Source organism: Propithecus coquereli, unplaced genomic scaffold, assembly GCF_000956105.1.
Source record: "Propithecus coquereli isolate 6110/MARCELLA unplaced genomic scaffold, Pcoq_1.0 Scaffold12, whole genome shotgun sequence".
In the NCBI taxonomy this organism is placed as follows: Eukaryota; Metazoa; Chordata; class Mammalia; order Primates; family Indriidae; genus Propithecus; species Propithecus coquereli.
Genome location: NW_012136080.1, coordinates 13,395,331 through 13,411,999, shown reverse-complemented (window position 1 = coordinate 13,411,999; position 16,669 = coordinate 13,395,331). Strand labels below are relative to the sequence as shown.

General features: G+C 35.1%; 1 protein-coding gene across 2 annotated transcripts in view; it reads right to left on the bottom strand.

The window, feature by feature from the left end:
- NCK1 (NCK adaptor protein 1) overlaps positions 1 to 16,669 on the bottom strand; it is a 100,419-nt gene that overhangs the window by 14,776 nt on the left and 68,974 nt on the right. The window contains exon 2 of one of the 2 annotated variants that reach the window (XM_012664603.1): positions 11,684 to 11,927. In XM_012664603.1, the coding sequence (XP_012520057.1) occupies positions 11,684 to 11,909 (226 nt within the window). In that variant the 5' untranslated portion in view covers positions 11,910 to 11,927. Of the gene's footprint in view, positions 1 to 9,007; positions 9,127 to 11,683; positions 11,928 to 16,669 lie in introns of those variants that run through there. The other variant, XM_012664610.1, reaches the window with a different exon arrangement.

The following is a 16,669-nucleotide window of genomic DNA, read 5'->3' as shown; positions in this document are numbered from 1 at the left end:
AAAAAAAAAAAAGTGAAAGAGAAATTAAGACATTCTCAGAAAAACAAAAACTGAAGGAATTCATCACTACTGGACCTGTGCTATAAGAAATGCTGAAATGAAAGGACACCAGACAGTAATCTGAAGTCATATGAATAAAGAACAATAGTAAAGGTAGCTACATAGGTAAATATAAAATCTAGTAGTACCGCATCTATTGTAAGTCTTCTTTTTTTCCCTAAATGATTTAAAATAAAAATGTATAAAACAAAAATTTCAAATCTAGGTTAATGGGCACACAACGAATAAAATGTATAAACATGAAGCTGCAAAGGAGCAGTTATGTATGCTACTGAAAGTAAGCTGGTATTAATGCAAACTTGACTGTTAAAAACATTAGATGTTATTTTAATTTTAATCCCCACAGTAATCACTAAGGAAAATTTTAAAATATACAGAAAAAGAAATGAGAAGGGAAATAAAATAGTACATCAGAAAACATAAATCACAAAAGAAGGCAGTAATAGAGGAACTGAGGAGAAATAAAGGTATAAGACTTATATTAATAGAAAACAAACAGCCAAACTATACGAGTTCTTCCTTATTAATTATTTTAAATGTGAATAGATTAAAAATAATATGATCCAACTCTGTTATCTACAAGACACTTTTAAAAAAAATTATTTTGAGAGAGATGGGGTCTTGCTTCATCACTCAGACTGGAGTGCAGTGGCATGATCATAGCTTATTGCAGCCTACAACTCCTGCACTTGAACAATAATCCCACTTCAGCCTCTCAAGTAGTGGGGACTATAGGTATGTACCACCATTGCCTAATTTTTTTTTTTTTCAATTTTTGTAGAGATAGGGTCTCGCTATGTTGCCCAGGCTGGTCTTGAACTCCTACACCTCAAGTGATCCTCCTGCCTAGGCCTCCCAAAGTGCTGGGATTACAGGCATGAGCTACTGCACCCAGCCAAAACACTCACCTTGGATACAAAAACGCAAATAGGTTTCAAGGTGAAAGGATGAAAAAAGATATCCCATGTAAATGATAACCAAGAAAGCTGGGGTGGCTATGTAAATATTAGACAACCTAGACTTAAAGACAAAAGTTGTTACAAGAGACAAAAAAGGACATTATATATTGATACAACGATCAATCTATCAAGAAGTGTTAACAAGTACAAATATATACACACCTAAAAACAGAGCCTCAAGACATATAAAGCAAAATCTGACAGAATTAAAGGTAGAAATACAGCTCTACAATATAGTTGGAGACATCAACACCCCACTTTCAATAATGGACAGAACTAAACAAAAGATCATTAAGGGAATAGAGGACATGAACAATAAACCAACTAGACCTAACAGATGTATATATATAGAGAGAGAATACTCCATCAAACAGCGGAATACATTACACACTTCTCTCAAGTGCACAAAGAACATTCTGTAGGACACACCATATGTTAGGTCACAAAACAAGTCTAAATAAATCTGAATTTGAAATCATACAAAGTATCTTCTCTGACCATAATGGAATGAACTCAGAAATCAACAGCAGAAAGGAGAACTGGAAAATTTACAAATATGTGAAAATTAATCAATACACTCTTAAACAACCAGTAGATTACAAAGAAATTTCAGGTGAGATTAGAAAATACTTTGAGACAAATGAAAATGAAAATACAACATTCTAAAACCTACAGTATGCAGCAAAAGCAGTGCCCAGACAGAAATTTATAGCTCTAGAAGCTTACATAAAAAAGATCTCAAATCAACAACTTAAATTTACAACTTAAGGAACTAGAAAAAGAAACAACTAAACCCAAAGCTAGCAGAAGGAAGGAAATAATAAAAAATGATAGCAGATATTTGATTTCTCATGAGAGGGCTGAGATAAAAATTTTTTAAAAAATATACAGCAGAGGGAACGAACAAAACCAAAACTTGGTTATTTGACAATATCAGCAAACCTCAACAGTCTTTAGCTAGACTGACCAAAAAGACAGGGGATGGGGAGGGGGGGAGAGGGAAGACTCAAATTAGTAAAAATCAGAAATGAAGTGGGAACATTTCTACAGACCTTACCGAAATTTTAAAAAAGAATTATGAGCAAATACTATAAACAACTGTATGCCAACAAATTAGTTAACCTGGATGAAAAAAGATCAATCCAAGAAACAATCAATCAAAACTGACTCAGTAAGAAATAGAAAATTTGAACAGACATATAACAAGTAACAGAACTCATATTCGAAAATAACACAAATTGTTGACTTGTCCATGGTTTCACAAAAATTGCTCTAAAAAAAATTTGAAAGATAATCACAAGAGACAACGTGCATTTGAAAGACTGAGGATTTACCTTCACAATAAACATAAAACAAGAAATGTCAAAGTGAAATGTCAGAGATATCAACTGTCAAACTTAGCACTTAAGGAAATTGGGCATTTCATACTTAATAACCTAATATAATGGAATATTATTCAGCCATAAAAGGGAAGAAGTATTGATACATGCTACAACATGGATAAACTTTGAGAAATATTATGCCAAGTGAAATAAGCCAGACACAAAAGGCCACATATTGTATAATTCCACTTATATGAAATATCCAGAATAGGTAAATCCACAGGGACAGAAAGCAGATTAGTGACTGCCAGGGGCTGAAGGGAGTGGGGAATGAGGAGTGACTATTTAACGGGTTTCCTTTTACGGTGATGAAAACATTTTGGAATTAGAAGTGACAGTTGTACAACACTGTTAATATACTCAATATCACTGTATTGTATACTTTCAAATAGTTAATTCTATGTTATATGAATTTTACCTCAAAAAACATTTTTTGAAGAGTCTTAAATCCTCGGAATCATCTTTTATCTCCTTATTGCCCACACTTTCCATTCCCACTATGGTTGCTCTAGTTCAGGCCTATTATGTTGTACCTGAGCCTTTACTACCCTTTAGTTTCCTTACTATCTAATCTCTCCCTCATTTAATCCACCATCCATATCAATCAGTCTAATCTTTCTATAAATATAGCTGTAATCACATGACACACCTGCTCAAAAGCCAATGCTGCCTCTATATTGTCTATCAAATTAAGAGAAATATTCTGCCCAGAATCTACTGTCCTCTCTAGAATGTCCTCAGACTTCCTTTACAGGTTTATGGTATAGACTATTGAAGAAAAGCACAGAACTTGAATCAGACTTTGGGTTCCAATCCCAGCTCTACCACTTACTAACTATGGCATTTTGAACAAACTCTTTCACTTTTCTGAGCTTATAAATGGAGAAAATACCATTTATCTCATAGAAGTGTTTTTGAGAATTGAATAAAATAACAGCATAATTGAATAAAGTAACAGCATAGTATGTATAGTAAGTGCTAAATAAAAGCATCTTAGCATAAGGCCCTGAACCAAAACTACTCTAAAGTTTAATAAAAATGGGCTAATCAAAATCTCTGGAATAAAGTTTCCACTTTTATAACTTAGTTTACTTTGTTTGCTAGTTTCTTCCCAAAACCTTATTAAAACTCCTTGCACTCAAAAATCTACACATTCAATAATTACCATTTTAAGTAATAACTTCATTTTATTAAACTCCCTGCCTCATGTTTCTCAACATCCTTCATTTCCTACCCCGACCCCCAATGATATATAAGTTCTCCTTCTTAAACACCCAAGCACCTTGTACTTCTGAGGTACCTGTATTATGATTCTTCCTGTAGTTGTCTTTTAAGCTCATCTACTACAGCAAAAGCTTCCAGAGAAGAAAATTCTATGTCTCATTGATCTTTTATATTTCCTACACCATCCAGAACTGTGCACACAGCAGATTCTCAATAAATATTTGTTAAATTGAGTAAAATGGAATGATATAAGCAAATACAAAAAAAATTTTAAACCTGAAAATAAAGATTAGTTTCAAAATGATTTTTTAAAAAATCCTGAAAAAGATAATGTCTAAGACTAATTATACATTGTCAAAAAAAGAAATGAAGAATTTTTTAACAGACTCAACAATTAAAATCCCAAGTGAGAAAACACCAAAAACAATGTATTTTAATCTTAGAGGCCAGAACTATTTCAGGGAAAGAACATGCAGAATAGCTTAGAATATTTGTTTTCTATGTAACAGAAAATCCTCTGTGATCCCTCTGGTTAACATGTCTTCAACTTCATACCTGTTTTTCCTTAAAATGCTGATGCTATAACTAATGCTACAGCCATATCAAGCTCCTCAGAGTTACCAAAAACCGGTGTTCTTTCAAGGCTCTGAGCCTTGCACATGATATTTTTCTGCCTAAAACACTTCCCATCCTCATTCTTTAAGACTTAGTCGAGGTATTTTCTCACTGAAGATTTCCCTTTCTCTCCTTAAAACAGAGTTGATGTATTCCTCCTTTGTGCCATTACTACTCTTTATAAATATCTTTACTATAACACTTAACACTCTGTTTACCAAAATCTTCTTTCTTTAAATCAAACACCAGGTTTTTAATCACATCTCTATCCCCAGTGCCAGGCCCATGTTAAATATTCCATTAATGTTTATCATGTGAATGACTGAACAAATGTATGCATTATCAGTAGGTTGTACTATTCTCTCCTGCTTACAATTCTTTGAGAAGGGCCTGTCTACTGTCCTTTGTTTCTATTGCTAGAAAATGGTCCTTTTAATCTCCTGTCATCAATGAGAACAGATGCAAAAGTACTTTACAAAGTTATACAAACAAAAAGTGTTAATACTTTTGAGTTTCTCAATTATGTTATAATCAGCAAGAATTATATTCTTTCACAAATTTCTCTCTGATCAATGTTTTAGCTTTTCTAAATTCTTCCTTAGTCTGTTCAGGATACTACAACAAAAATACTATGAACCAGATAACTTATAAACAAGAAAAATTTATTTCTCATAGTTCTTCTGGTCACTGAAAAATCCAAGTTCAAGGCATCAGCAGATTCTGTCTGGTAAGGGCCCATTTCTCATAGATGGCATGTTCTTTTTTTTTTTTGAGACAGAGTCTCACTCTCTTGCTTGGGGCGAGTGCCGTGGCGTCAGCCTAGCTCACAGCAACCTCAAACTCCTGGGCTCAAGCAATCCTACTGTCTCAGCCTCCCGAGTAGCTGGGACCACAGGCACGCGCCACCATGCCCAGCTAATTTTTTCTACATATATTTTTAGCTGTCCAATTATCCCCAACCCTCAGGCTGTGTCACCATTTGAGCTCTCGCTCTTGCTCAGGCTGGTCTCGAACTCCTGAGCTCAGAACGATCCGCCCGCCTCGGCCTCCCGGAGTGCTAGGATTACAGGCGTGAGCCACGGCGCCCGGCCGATGGCATGTTCTTGACTAAGTCCTCACATGGCAGAAGGGGCAAAGAAGCTCCCTTGGGCCTCTTATATAAGGGGACCAATCCCATTCATGAGGGCTCTGCTCTCATGACCTAGTCACCTCCCAAAGGTCTCACCTCTTAATGTCATCATATTGGTGATTAGGTTTCAAGTTATGAATTTGGGGGGACACAAACATTCAGACCATAGCACTTCCCCATCTCACACAGTTAGTTAACCACAATCCTCCTAACCTCAATTAGTCCTTTTTGCATCAAACTATTCTAATCCATTGCTTACCTGACTAATTCTTTCTCTACTCTTTAGTCATAAAGGATTCACTATGAAAACAAAAGAGATACGGGTTTTAATTTTACTCTTGGTACTGGTTATGTAATCTTGGTCAAGTTATTTAATTTCTTTCAACTCCAGTTTCCTTGGTTGTGAAACGGTGGTGTGCAGTAATTACCTACCCCATAAATTTTTTGTAAAGAATTTTAATAACTGTATATGTAAAGCACTTAGCACAGTGCATAGCACACAGCAGGCACTCAATCAATGGTAGTTATTACTTTTCTACCTCCTAGTGTGTCTGGTATTAAATTTTCAAAATTACTTAAACCTTTTTATTGCACTATATTGCTAGACTTGGCTGTACTTGGCAATGAAATACTCAGATTTAATCACTGGGAGGGTGGCACAATTCTGAGGCAGTCAATTTCTTTTATCATCATGTGCAAGTGCGTGCGCGCGCGTGTGCGCGCATGCGTGTGTGTTTTTAAAGAGTTAGTATAGCTTCGCATCATCTCATTACTAACCACTGTTCTTACTTCCCTGTTCCTACAGCACTGTTGCTTAATTAGAACAATGCATTATAAATACAAGACTTTTTAAGAACCTAGTTAAGCATTGTGAACATTCCTTCCTTGTGTCATAGCTGTCCTCTTCCTGAGGCAAATCTCTGTACCCATAACTATTCCTTATGTAATCTGGTTTCCAAATCCTTGATATTCCAGATGCCAGTGTTTGGAGGCATCCAAGTTTCTCAATACCATTGTTTAAAAAAATATCCAAAGAGGATAAGCTACATCGTGTTTTATTTGGCCAACACACACACAAGGGAGCTATTGCATCATTTCACCAGAACACCTCACAGACTTGAATCAGTGCCATCATGGGCTGTGTTGAGACTTTAGCACCTACATTACCACAACAGTTCTTACTAAGTCTTCTAACTTATGTAAACTGAGGCCAGGCTAGGTTCTCATTAATCTTTTCCATTCCTTTTAAAAACTTAATGTAGGATTTTACATTGTCTGTTCCCATTCATCTTGTTTATTTCTATCCTGATTTTTAGTTTCCAAATGTATTTCAAACCCATTATGTATTTATTAGTTATTGCTTCCAGCATGAGGTCTTTCTTACTTTACGTACATCATTTTTCCTTCATCTAAATCACAGAGCAAATGTTCAAGAGAATGGGGTCAAAGAAAGTACTATGGCTTCTTCTAATTCCTTAGTGAACTACAATTCTGTTCTTATGTTCCTACTTCATCAAAACTAATTTCTCCTTCATTGATTTCTTGATGCCTATGACACACCCAAGACTGCTTAGTTGTTTACCAAGACTTTAAGACTTAGAGAGTTAGAAGGGACTTTCCAGGATCATCAAGTCTTGCCCTACTCTCTCCTTTACAAATAAGGAACAGGAAGTCAGGAAAGTTTAGTTATTTATCATAGGCCACATGGCTAGCAAGTGGTATATCTGGGAGCAGAACTAAGGAATTCTAAATATAAATATATGGTATTCTTTCCATCACTGGCTTTTATTAAAATTTTTGTATTTCCATTTCATCTCATCTACATGAAATAAATTATTTTTTATTATCTTCTGATTTATCTAAAACACTGTGTAATTTTTGTTTTCAAGGGTATTCTGGCTACCACACAAGCAGCACATATCCTGTTTCCTCTACTTTTTAAGTCCATTCAGGGAGTAGGTGTCTCTAGTCTGACAAGCTGCCTGGCAAAATAAATAAAAATTTTGGAGTGCTACAGGGATTGTGGAAAGGAGTATCTTTGTTACAAAGCTCAAATCCTGACCTTGGTCTACAAATGCATTTAAGATTCACTATCAAATTCCTAAGATTCATAGAGAGAATGGTAATTTTATCACTGTATATGTAAAGCACTTAGCTTTATATATCATTTATATATGATGATATATATTAAATTACTCTATCAATGATATAACATATTCTTTTTACACTCTTTTTAATACCGTTTCTGGTTGATTTATGGTCAATATCACTTATGACCAAATCTAGACATGAAATCCACTGCATTATTATTCTTAAATAACAACCATCACCTACTTCCCCACCAGAATGTAGGATCTGCTAGAGGTAGTATTAGTTTTTCACTCTATGATTTTTGCCTGGCTTGCAACAGGCTCTCAATGAAAATATACTGATAAACAAATGAATGAATAAATTAGTAAGTTCTTTAAAACCACTGTCCCCAACCCTCAGGCTGTGTCACCATTTGAGCTCCACCACCCTGCCCTGGTCTGTGGAAAAACTGTCTTACATGAAACCAGTCAGTCCCTAGAGCCAAAAGGTTGGGGGATCACTGTAAAAAGGAAAACTAACCCAAAAAAAATGAAAATGCAAAGATCTGAAATTTTAATAACGCCACAAAAAGTAAACGGAAGTTAAAAGACATAGTCCAGAGGGATTCACTAAGCCACCAAGGCTAACTAAAGAAACAAATTAGTCTTCGCATAACAATTACAACATTCTTTTTCAACAAAGTGCTTACTCCTTTTCTGTTTTGCCCTTTTCCCTGGAATCTCTCGTCAGATTACTCTTTGTTTCCTTAGGCTCATTGTGCATGGGACTTTTACAATAATTCCTCTGTCCATTTTTCTAGAAACACCAAGCAAATGTTCAAGGAGATCAAATCAAGTTCACTATGATAAGATCATAAAAAGGCCACTGGTAGACACACAAATTAGGCTCCTGTAAATTAGTATTAGTATCACTTCATGACCTGAACTCAAAAACAGCCCCCAAAATTCGCTATTTCATATCCTTTGTATACAGCAACTCTCAGAACTCACTTCAAAATATCAAATCTCACGTTCACAAAACAGTAACTTCTACCAATCCTGTACTGATTAAATCAAAACATCCTTTTTTTTTTTTTTTACTGGTACTTTTATTAAAGTTATCTTTACACTGTTCCTCTACAATCTAAGTAAAAAATAATAAAACAATATCATGCTAATTCAAAGGTCAAGGATGAAAGATTTTGTTCACCTAATCCTTTACTTCCCAATGTTTTTAATATGTTTATATTTTAATTCACTTCAAATGTCTGTGCTAAGTGAAAGTTAGTGAATTAGAATTGCATCAAACTCAAACCATTTATATCCTTTCCCTATTTGTTATTTAAACATTCACACTAAAACATTTTTAAATTATTTTACTTACAAAGTTAAAACTGCTATTATTTGATATATCACCAATCATTTAGCTTATATTGCATAAACGACATAATGTGGCAGCCTATATAAACCCACCAAGTTCTCTCCAATTTTCCTTTAAATTCACAAAAGCGAAAAATCTAATTCAAAAACTACAAGAAAACAATGGGTTTAATAAATAGATTAACTTACTGAAAAAACCCTTAAAGACGTTTAACCAGTCCATTTTCAATAAAAATTCCGTGTTCTCTTTTGCCAGTTTGTTAACACAGCTCAGGATAATTTTCAGTGAGCTTCCGGGTCTGTTCTGCAACACTGAAACTTCCCACACCCAATCCATGTGACCTGGCCCACACCCAAGCAACAGAAAGTTTTTCTGAGGATTCTCCCTTTCTAAAACTTTTTTCCCCCTGAACTATAACAGAACCAGTAAAACGAGTAAAGTCATGATGGCCAAAAATGTGACCTTATTATTCAGACCTATTTGAAAAGAAGCTTTAAGGCACATATAATTTTTAATAGTTAAAAATATATACACTTTCATCCTTTCGTGTTTTTTCCTTTTTCTTCTTAACTTTCAAACAATGTCTCCACCAGCAAAATCATTGTGAAACAAATCCATTTATTCCATGGGACATTTAAGTTACCAAAAAGGTGCAAAAATTCTGAGAAAAGGGAAAAAAGGCTGTCTAATGCAAATGGTGGATTTACATCATTACACAGGCTAACCACAGATCACTACCTTAAAAAAATGTTTCCAAGCATCCTGGAATACAGGTAGCAATAACTATAATATTGTAATAAAGTGAAGAGAGATTTCCTAAGATTTAAATAAAGATAAAACTTTGATAAAATTGCCTCAGTAATGTCAGAAAATAATGGAAGGTTTCTCAGGAGTATTAACAAATAATCACAATTATATTTAATTGAGGTTTTAGATTTATATATAATAACATCTAAAACTCAGATATTTTTCCTCTTTGCTCTGTGATATCATTTAGCTATCATTTGTTAGTTACTGCCACATTTTCTGTAGTCCCAGGATATCAGTAACCTTTTAAAAAGTAACGAAAAGTCTATCTAGGTATTCCTAGTCCGCTCCATGCATTCATTACTATGAGGCATACTTTAATAGAAACCTTAATTTTCCTCAATATCTCTAATCGACATGCTTTAAATAAATATCTAGTATTTATAAAACCAGAAGTATTTCTGGTTTTACCTCTGGTCTCTTCTGCTATTCAAGGAAAATCCCTGATTTCCCCTCCATTTCAAAACTAAAAATAGGGTTGGGCATGATGGCTCATGTCTGGGATCCCAGCACTTTGGGAGGCTAAGATGGGAGGATTGCTTAAGGCCAGAAGTTCAAGACCAGCCTGAGCAATATAGCAAGACCCTGTTTCTACAAAAACTAAAAAAATATGCCAGGCATGGTGGCATATACATATCCAAGTAGTCCTAGCTACTTGGGAGGTTGAGGCAGGATGATCGCTTGAGCCCAGGAGTTGGAGGTTGCAGTGAGCTATGATTGCACTATTGTACTCTAGTCTGGGCAACAGAGCAAGACCCTGTCTCAAAAATAATATATTAAAATAATGGTATTATTGGCAAAATCTTAAAATCTGAAAAAAGGTACCTCTGCAGTTAAACATCACTGTGACTACACCTGTTAAATTACCTTTAGAACACTGGAAATATTTTTAGTTCAGAAACTGATACTCCATTACTTCGTATCTTATTTTGAATTGTACTGTATTTTAGTTTTTGCTATTTTACAATGGTTAAAAACATTAAATATTTGTTTTCTACTGCTGACAATGAAAAATCATTCTAGTCTAGAGTAACAATAATGTTGAATAAGAAATGAAAACTAAGCCAGGTACAGTGGCACACATCTATAGTCCCAGCTACTTGGGAGGATTGCTTGAAGCCAAGAGTTCGAGTTCAGCCTAGGCAGCATAGCTAGACCCTGTCTCTAAAAAAATGAAAAGAAGAAATAAAAACTAATGTAAAGTAGTGAGTCAATAATATTTCATATATTGTTCCCAAACTGTCTTTGCAAGGAGAAATTTTACTTTTTTCCCACATATAGAAAAAGAACCATTAAGCAACAGCATGCTTGTGTGAATACCAAAAATGAAATTCTATCCCTCCCAATTCCTTCCTGTCAGCTAAGGAGAATTAAAATTAAAAAAAAAAAGAAGAGGCCAGTTCTCACCCATGCATATTTCCTTCCTATTGGCTTAGCCAAGCCCAATGTGAAGCTGTTTCGGGCCCTAATGAAGGCCAATAAAAATTTAAAAAGTTAAAACTTTAGAGGAAGAAAGGGGGGGAGAAAAGAGAAACAAAACAGGAAAGAGATCAGCTCTGTAGATGCTAACATACAGTAATTAATGATCCACAGTTTAAAACTCTTACCAAATAGAATACAACGATGGTTTGTTTTTTAAACTGAGGTTCAAAATGTAAGCCATTAGATGTTAAAATTCGGCAATAAGCCATATAAAGTAAGTTGTCTTCATGCCAAGGAGGCAATTCTGCCTGTAAGTCTAAATTCCAACAGGCAGTCATGGTTCAAAGAACCCTGCTACAAAGTCAGAATAAGTTCAGCTCATTAGCACCATTCTGGCTCAACCTTTGAACTTGGGCCTAGATTTACAGAAACTGCTTGCTAACACTTATGACCATTCATTGGTCTCCTGGCTTGAACACCTGCTATGAGTCAAATCTATCTTGTCTAGCTGAAATTACAGTCTTGGCCCTTTCAAGTCAATTCTGCACCCTGCTGTCAGAATGCTACACAAAGAACTAAGGTCCAAAATCCATTTAAAAGAAAGTTATTGTTCTGTTAATACAAAAATATCTTACCTAAGGTATCCTTTAGGTTTTTTACAATAGATGCTTTCCGAGCACTGTTTTTCCTTTCCACATAGTTAGAAGGCACAAAACCTGTTTTATTCATGGAATTTCGAACTCGCCACCAGGATTTAGAATCATCCAGAAGCCATAATCTCTCATTCTTCTTAATATCCAGCTCTTGTTCTTGTTGGGCCACATAATCAAATTTGGCTACTACCACCACTTCTTCTGCCATCTTTCAGCAGCTTCAGCACTGTGAACAAATAGAAAATATTTTTATATAAGGTTGAAATAGTAGCATTCTACATACTTTTTAAAAGAGACACACCTAAAAAATCTAAGGACACTGAAGGATTGAAAGTAAAAAATATGGAAAAATACATGAGGCAAACACCAATTTAAAGAAAAAGGTGTTCCTATATTAATATGACAAAATAATTTTAAGGCAAAAACCATTATTAGTAATAAAGTTCACTACACGATGACAAAGGTTCTACTCAATATATGTAAGATCTAAACTTATATGTACTTAATAACATAGCTCCAAAATAAATAGATTGGTGGAAACACAAGGAGAAACTGACAAATCCATTATCACAAAGAACAATTTTTTTATGTATTTATCTCAGGAATAAAACAAAGAGATAAAAACATTATTAAGGCTGGAGAAGAACTGATAACACAATCAGTAATTTTGATTTAATAGAAATATACAGAATATTGCTTCCAAACAGAAGAATACAAACAGAACGTGTACAAAAATTGATCAAATGCCAGGCCATGAAGAATGTCTCAACAACTTTTACGTAACTGGTATCCTACACCATATTCTCTGACAGCTGTAACTGAAACACAGATTTTTAAAAGCTATGTATGTTTGGAAACTTCTAAAAAACTCATGAGTCTAAGAAGAAATGGTATAGAATTCTGAAATTAGTTAGAAGTAAATGGTAATTACAAAACTATACACCTAACCTTGTGGGGTGCAGCAAAAGGAGGATATAGAGGGAAATTTCTAGTTTTAAGTAGTTACATTAGAAAATAAAAAGATGTAAAAATAAATTAATGAACTGACCATCTAAAACGGTTAAGAAGGATTTTTTTTAAGTAAAACAAATGAAATAATACAATAAAAGAATTTAATGAAAAGATATATCAGAAGGGCTCAATAAAATGAAAAGGTGCAGGCATACCTTGGAGACACTGCAGGTTCAGTGCCAGACTACTACAATAAAGCAAATAATAAAGTGAGTCACAAATTTTTTTCCCAGTGCATATATAAGTTTATATTTACACTATACTGTAGTCTTTTGTTTTTTCTTTTTTAAAAGAGATAGGATCTTACTATATCACCCAGGCTGGTCTCAAACTCCTGGCCTCCAGTGATCCTCCCATCTCATCTTTCCTAGTAACTGGGACTACAGGTGTGAGCCACCGTGTCTGGCTAATTTTTTTAGAAAAATTTTTTAGAGACGTGGTCTTGTTATGTTGCCTAGGCTGATCTCTAACTCCTGGCCTCAAGTGATCCTCCCTCCTCAGCCTCTCGAGTAGCTGGGACTACAGGCATGAGCCACTGCACCCAGCTATCGTCGCATCTATTAAGTGTGCATTATGTCAAAAAAAAAAAAGTACGTACCTTAATTTAAAAAATACTCTATTGCTTAAGGATGCTAATGCTCATTTGGGCCTTCAGAGTCATAATCTTTTCCCTGGAGGAGCATTTTGCCCCAACGTTGATGGCTGCTGACTAATCAGGGTGGGGACTGCTAAAGGTTGGGGCAGCTGCAGCAATTTCTAAAAATAAGACGCCAGTGAAATCTGTTGTATCGATAAGACTCTTCCTTTCACAAAAGACTACTCTGTAGCACACAATGCTATTTGACAGCATTTTACCACGTTAGAACTTTTTTCAAAATTCGAGGCAATCTTCTCAAACCCTGCCACCGTTTTATCAACTAAGTAGTTTATATATAATATTCTAAATCACTTGTTGTCATTTCAACAATGTTCACAGCATCTACATTGGAGCAGATTCCATCTTAAGAAATCATTTTCTTTGCTCATCCATAAGAAGCAACTTCTCATCCATTAAAGTTTGATCATGAGATTGCAACAATTCAGTCACATCTTCAAACTCCGCTTCTAATTCCAATTCTCTTGCTATTTCCACCACATCTGCAGTGACTCCAACCACTGAAGTCTTGAACAACTTTCAAAGTCATCCATAAGGATTGGAATCAACTTCTTCCAAATTCCTCTTAACATTGATATTTTGACCTCCTCCTATGGATCACAAATGTTCTTAATGGCATCTAGAATGGTGATTCCTTTCCAGAAGGGTTTCAGTTTAATTTGTCCAGATCCATCAGAGGAATCACTATCTACGAAATATATTTCTTAAAAAATAAGACTTAAAAGTCGAAATTATTCCTTGATCTATGGGCTGCAGAATGGATGTTATGTTAGCAGGCATGAAAAAACATTAACCTTGTACATCTCCCTCAGAGCTCTTGGGTGACTAAGTACACTGTCATTGAGCAATGGTATTTTAAAAGGAATTTTTTTTTCTGAGTAGGTCTCAACAGTGGGCTTAAAATATGCTATAAACAGATGTGCTGTCATTTAGGCTTTGTTGTTCCGTTTATATGGCACAGGCAGAGTAGATTTAGCATAATTCTTAAGGGTCCTAAGATTTTTGGAATGATAAATGAATACTGGCTTCAACTTAAAGTCACCAACTGCTTTAGCCCCTAGCAAGAGTGTCAGCCTGTCCTTTTAAGCTTTGAAGCCAGGCACTGACTTCTCCTCTCTAGCTATGAAAGTCCTAGACCACCGTATCTCTTTCAATAGAAAGCTGTTTTGTCTTCATTGAAAATCTACTGTTTAGTGTAGCACCTTCATCAATTACCTTAGCTAGATCTTCTGGATAACTGGCTGTAGCTTATCTATATCAGCATTTGCTGCTTCACCTTGCACTTTCATGGAGATGGCTTCTTTCCTTAAACCTCAGGAACCAACCTTTGCCAATTTCACATCCTTCTGCAGCTTCCTTACCTCTCTCAACTTTCATAGAAATGAAGAGAATTAGGACCTTGCTCTGGATTAGGCTTTGGCTTAAGGGAAGGTTGTAGCTGGTTTGATTTTCTATTCAGACCACTGTAACTTCCTCCATTTCAGCCATAAGGCTGTTTTGCTTTTTGCTTTCTTATCATTTGTGTGTTCACCGTGGTAGCACTTTCAATTTCCTTCAAGAACTTTTTCTTTGCATTTTAACTTTTTGCCTGGCTGGCACAAGAGGCCTAGCTTTTGGCCCATCTCGACATTCAACAAGCCTTCCTTACTAAACCTAATCATTTCTAACTTTTGGTTTAAAGTGAGAGACATGCAACTTTTCCTTTCACTTGAACACTTTGAGCCCATTGTAGGGTTATTAATTGGCTTAATTTCAATATTGTGTCTCAGGGAATAAAGAGGCCCAAGGAGAGGGAGAGAGAAGGGAGACTGGCCGGTGTATGGTACAGTCAGAAAACAAATTATTTACAGATCATGTTTGCCATCTCATATGGGCGCAGTTCACGGTGCCCCAAAACAATTACAATAGTAACACCAGACATCATTGATCAAAGATCACCATAATTGACATAATAATGAAAAAGTTTGAAATACTACAAGAATTACCACATTGTAACGGAGAGACAGGAAATGAGCACATGCTGTTGGAAAAATGGCACCAACAAACTTACTCAATGAAAAATTGTAATAAACCTTCATTTGTCAAAAATGCAGTATCTGTGAAGCACAATAAAGCCAAGTGCAATAAAACAAGGTATGCTTGTAGTTCTTACCAAGATGGATAAAGCTGGCATAGTTCCAGCAAGACTGATCAGTTAAAAAAAAGAAAAAGTACACCCAAGTACCGGGAATGAAAGGCAGTCACAATTATAGATGCTGCAGATATCTAAAAGGAATGGCAACATTATGAACAATTTTATCAATAAATCTGAAAACAAGTGAATGCACGAATTTATAGAAAAAATGAAATAATATAATAAAATTGAACTGATCATTAAAGAAATCTTTCCATAATGAAAATACCAGGACCAGAGGTTTGACAGGCAAGTTCTATTAAAATTCAAGGAACGAGTAATTCTAATTTATATTAATACAAACTCTTTCAGAAGAAAGGAAAATTATAAGCCAATCTCACTCCAGAACCTCACTCCTGATCAAACCAGTCACAACCAGATCAGTTCTGTTTTCTTCAGAGAGATTATTTTACATAAAACAGCTATCCTTGGCTTTTCAAGCAAGTAAATTCAGCTTTTTGTTCTGGATATTGAGTAAGCAGTCTCTTTCCTGGACAATGACGCAAGTTCTTCAGAGTTCTCAGGGAAATGCATTTTAATCTAGTATTCAACATCTGCTGGCATTCAAGTGTGTAAACAAGGTAGACACATTTTTCAGGCACAATGACTCAAGTATGTACAGCAGCAAAACAACTAATATTAAAAAAAAAAAAAAAAAAGAAAAGAAAAAAGGAGGACAACGTGGTATTCAAGAAACAATGATATGAGCAGAGAGAAGCCAGAAAAAAAAATTATTAGCAGTCTTGCAACTTTTGTTTGAAATTACTTCAAAATGAAGAGTTATAACCAAGTCTAAATAATTACTGGTACATGATGTAAAAAAACGACGAGACTGAGCAATAGGTTTTTTGAGACACTGGAAGAAGGCTGAAAGCAGAGAAGTATTTTTTCAGGGATACCTGGGCACTGACTCTGATTCCTTCCTGTGGCTCCTGCTCCAATCCAATTAATCTATAAGCTTAATGAAATTTAATTCTGGGTCCGAATAGAATTTTGAAACATGACAAAATGATTTTAAAATTTATCTAGAAAAGTAAACATGTAAAACTTTAAACAAAAATTTGGAAAATTGGTATTAGCATTTTTTAAGACTACCCAAGTGACTCCAATGTACAACCAGAACTGAGAA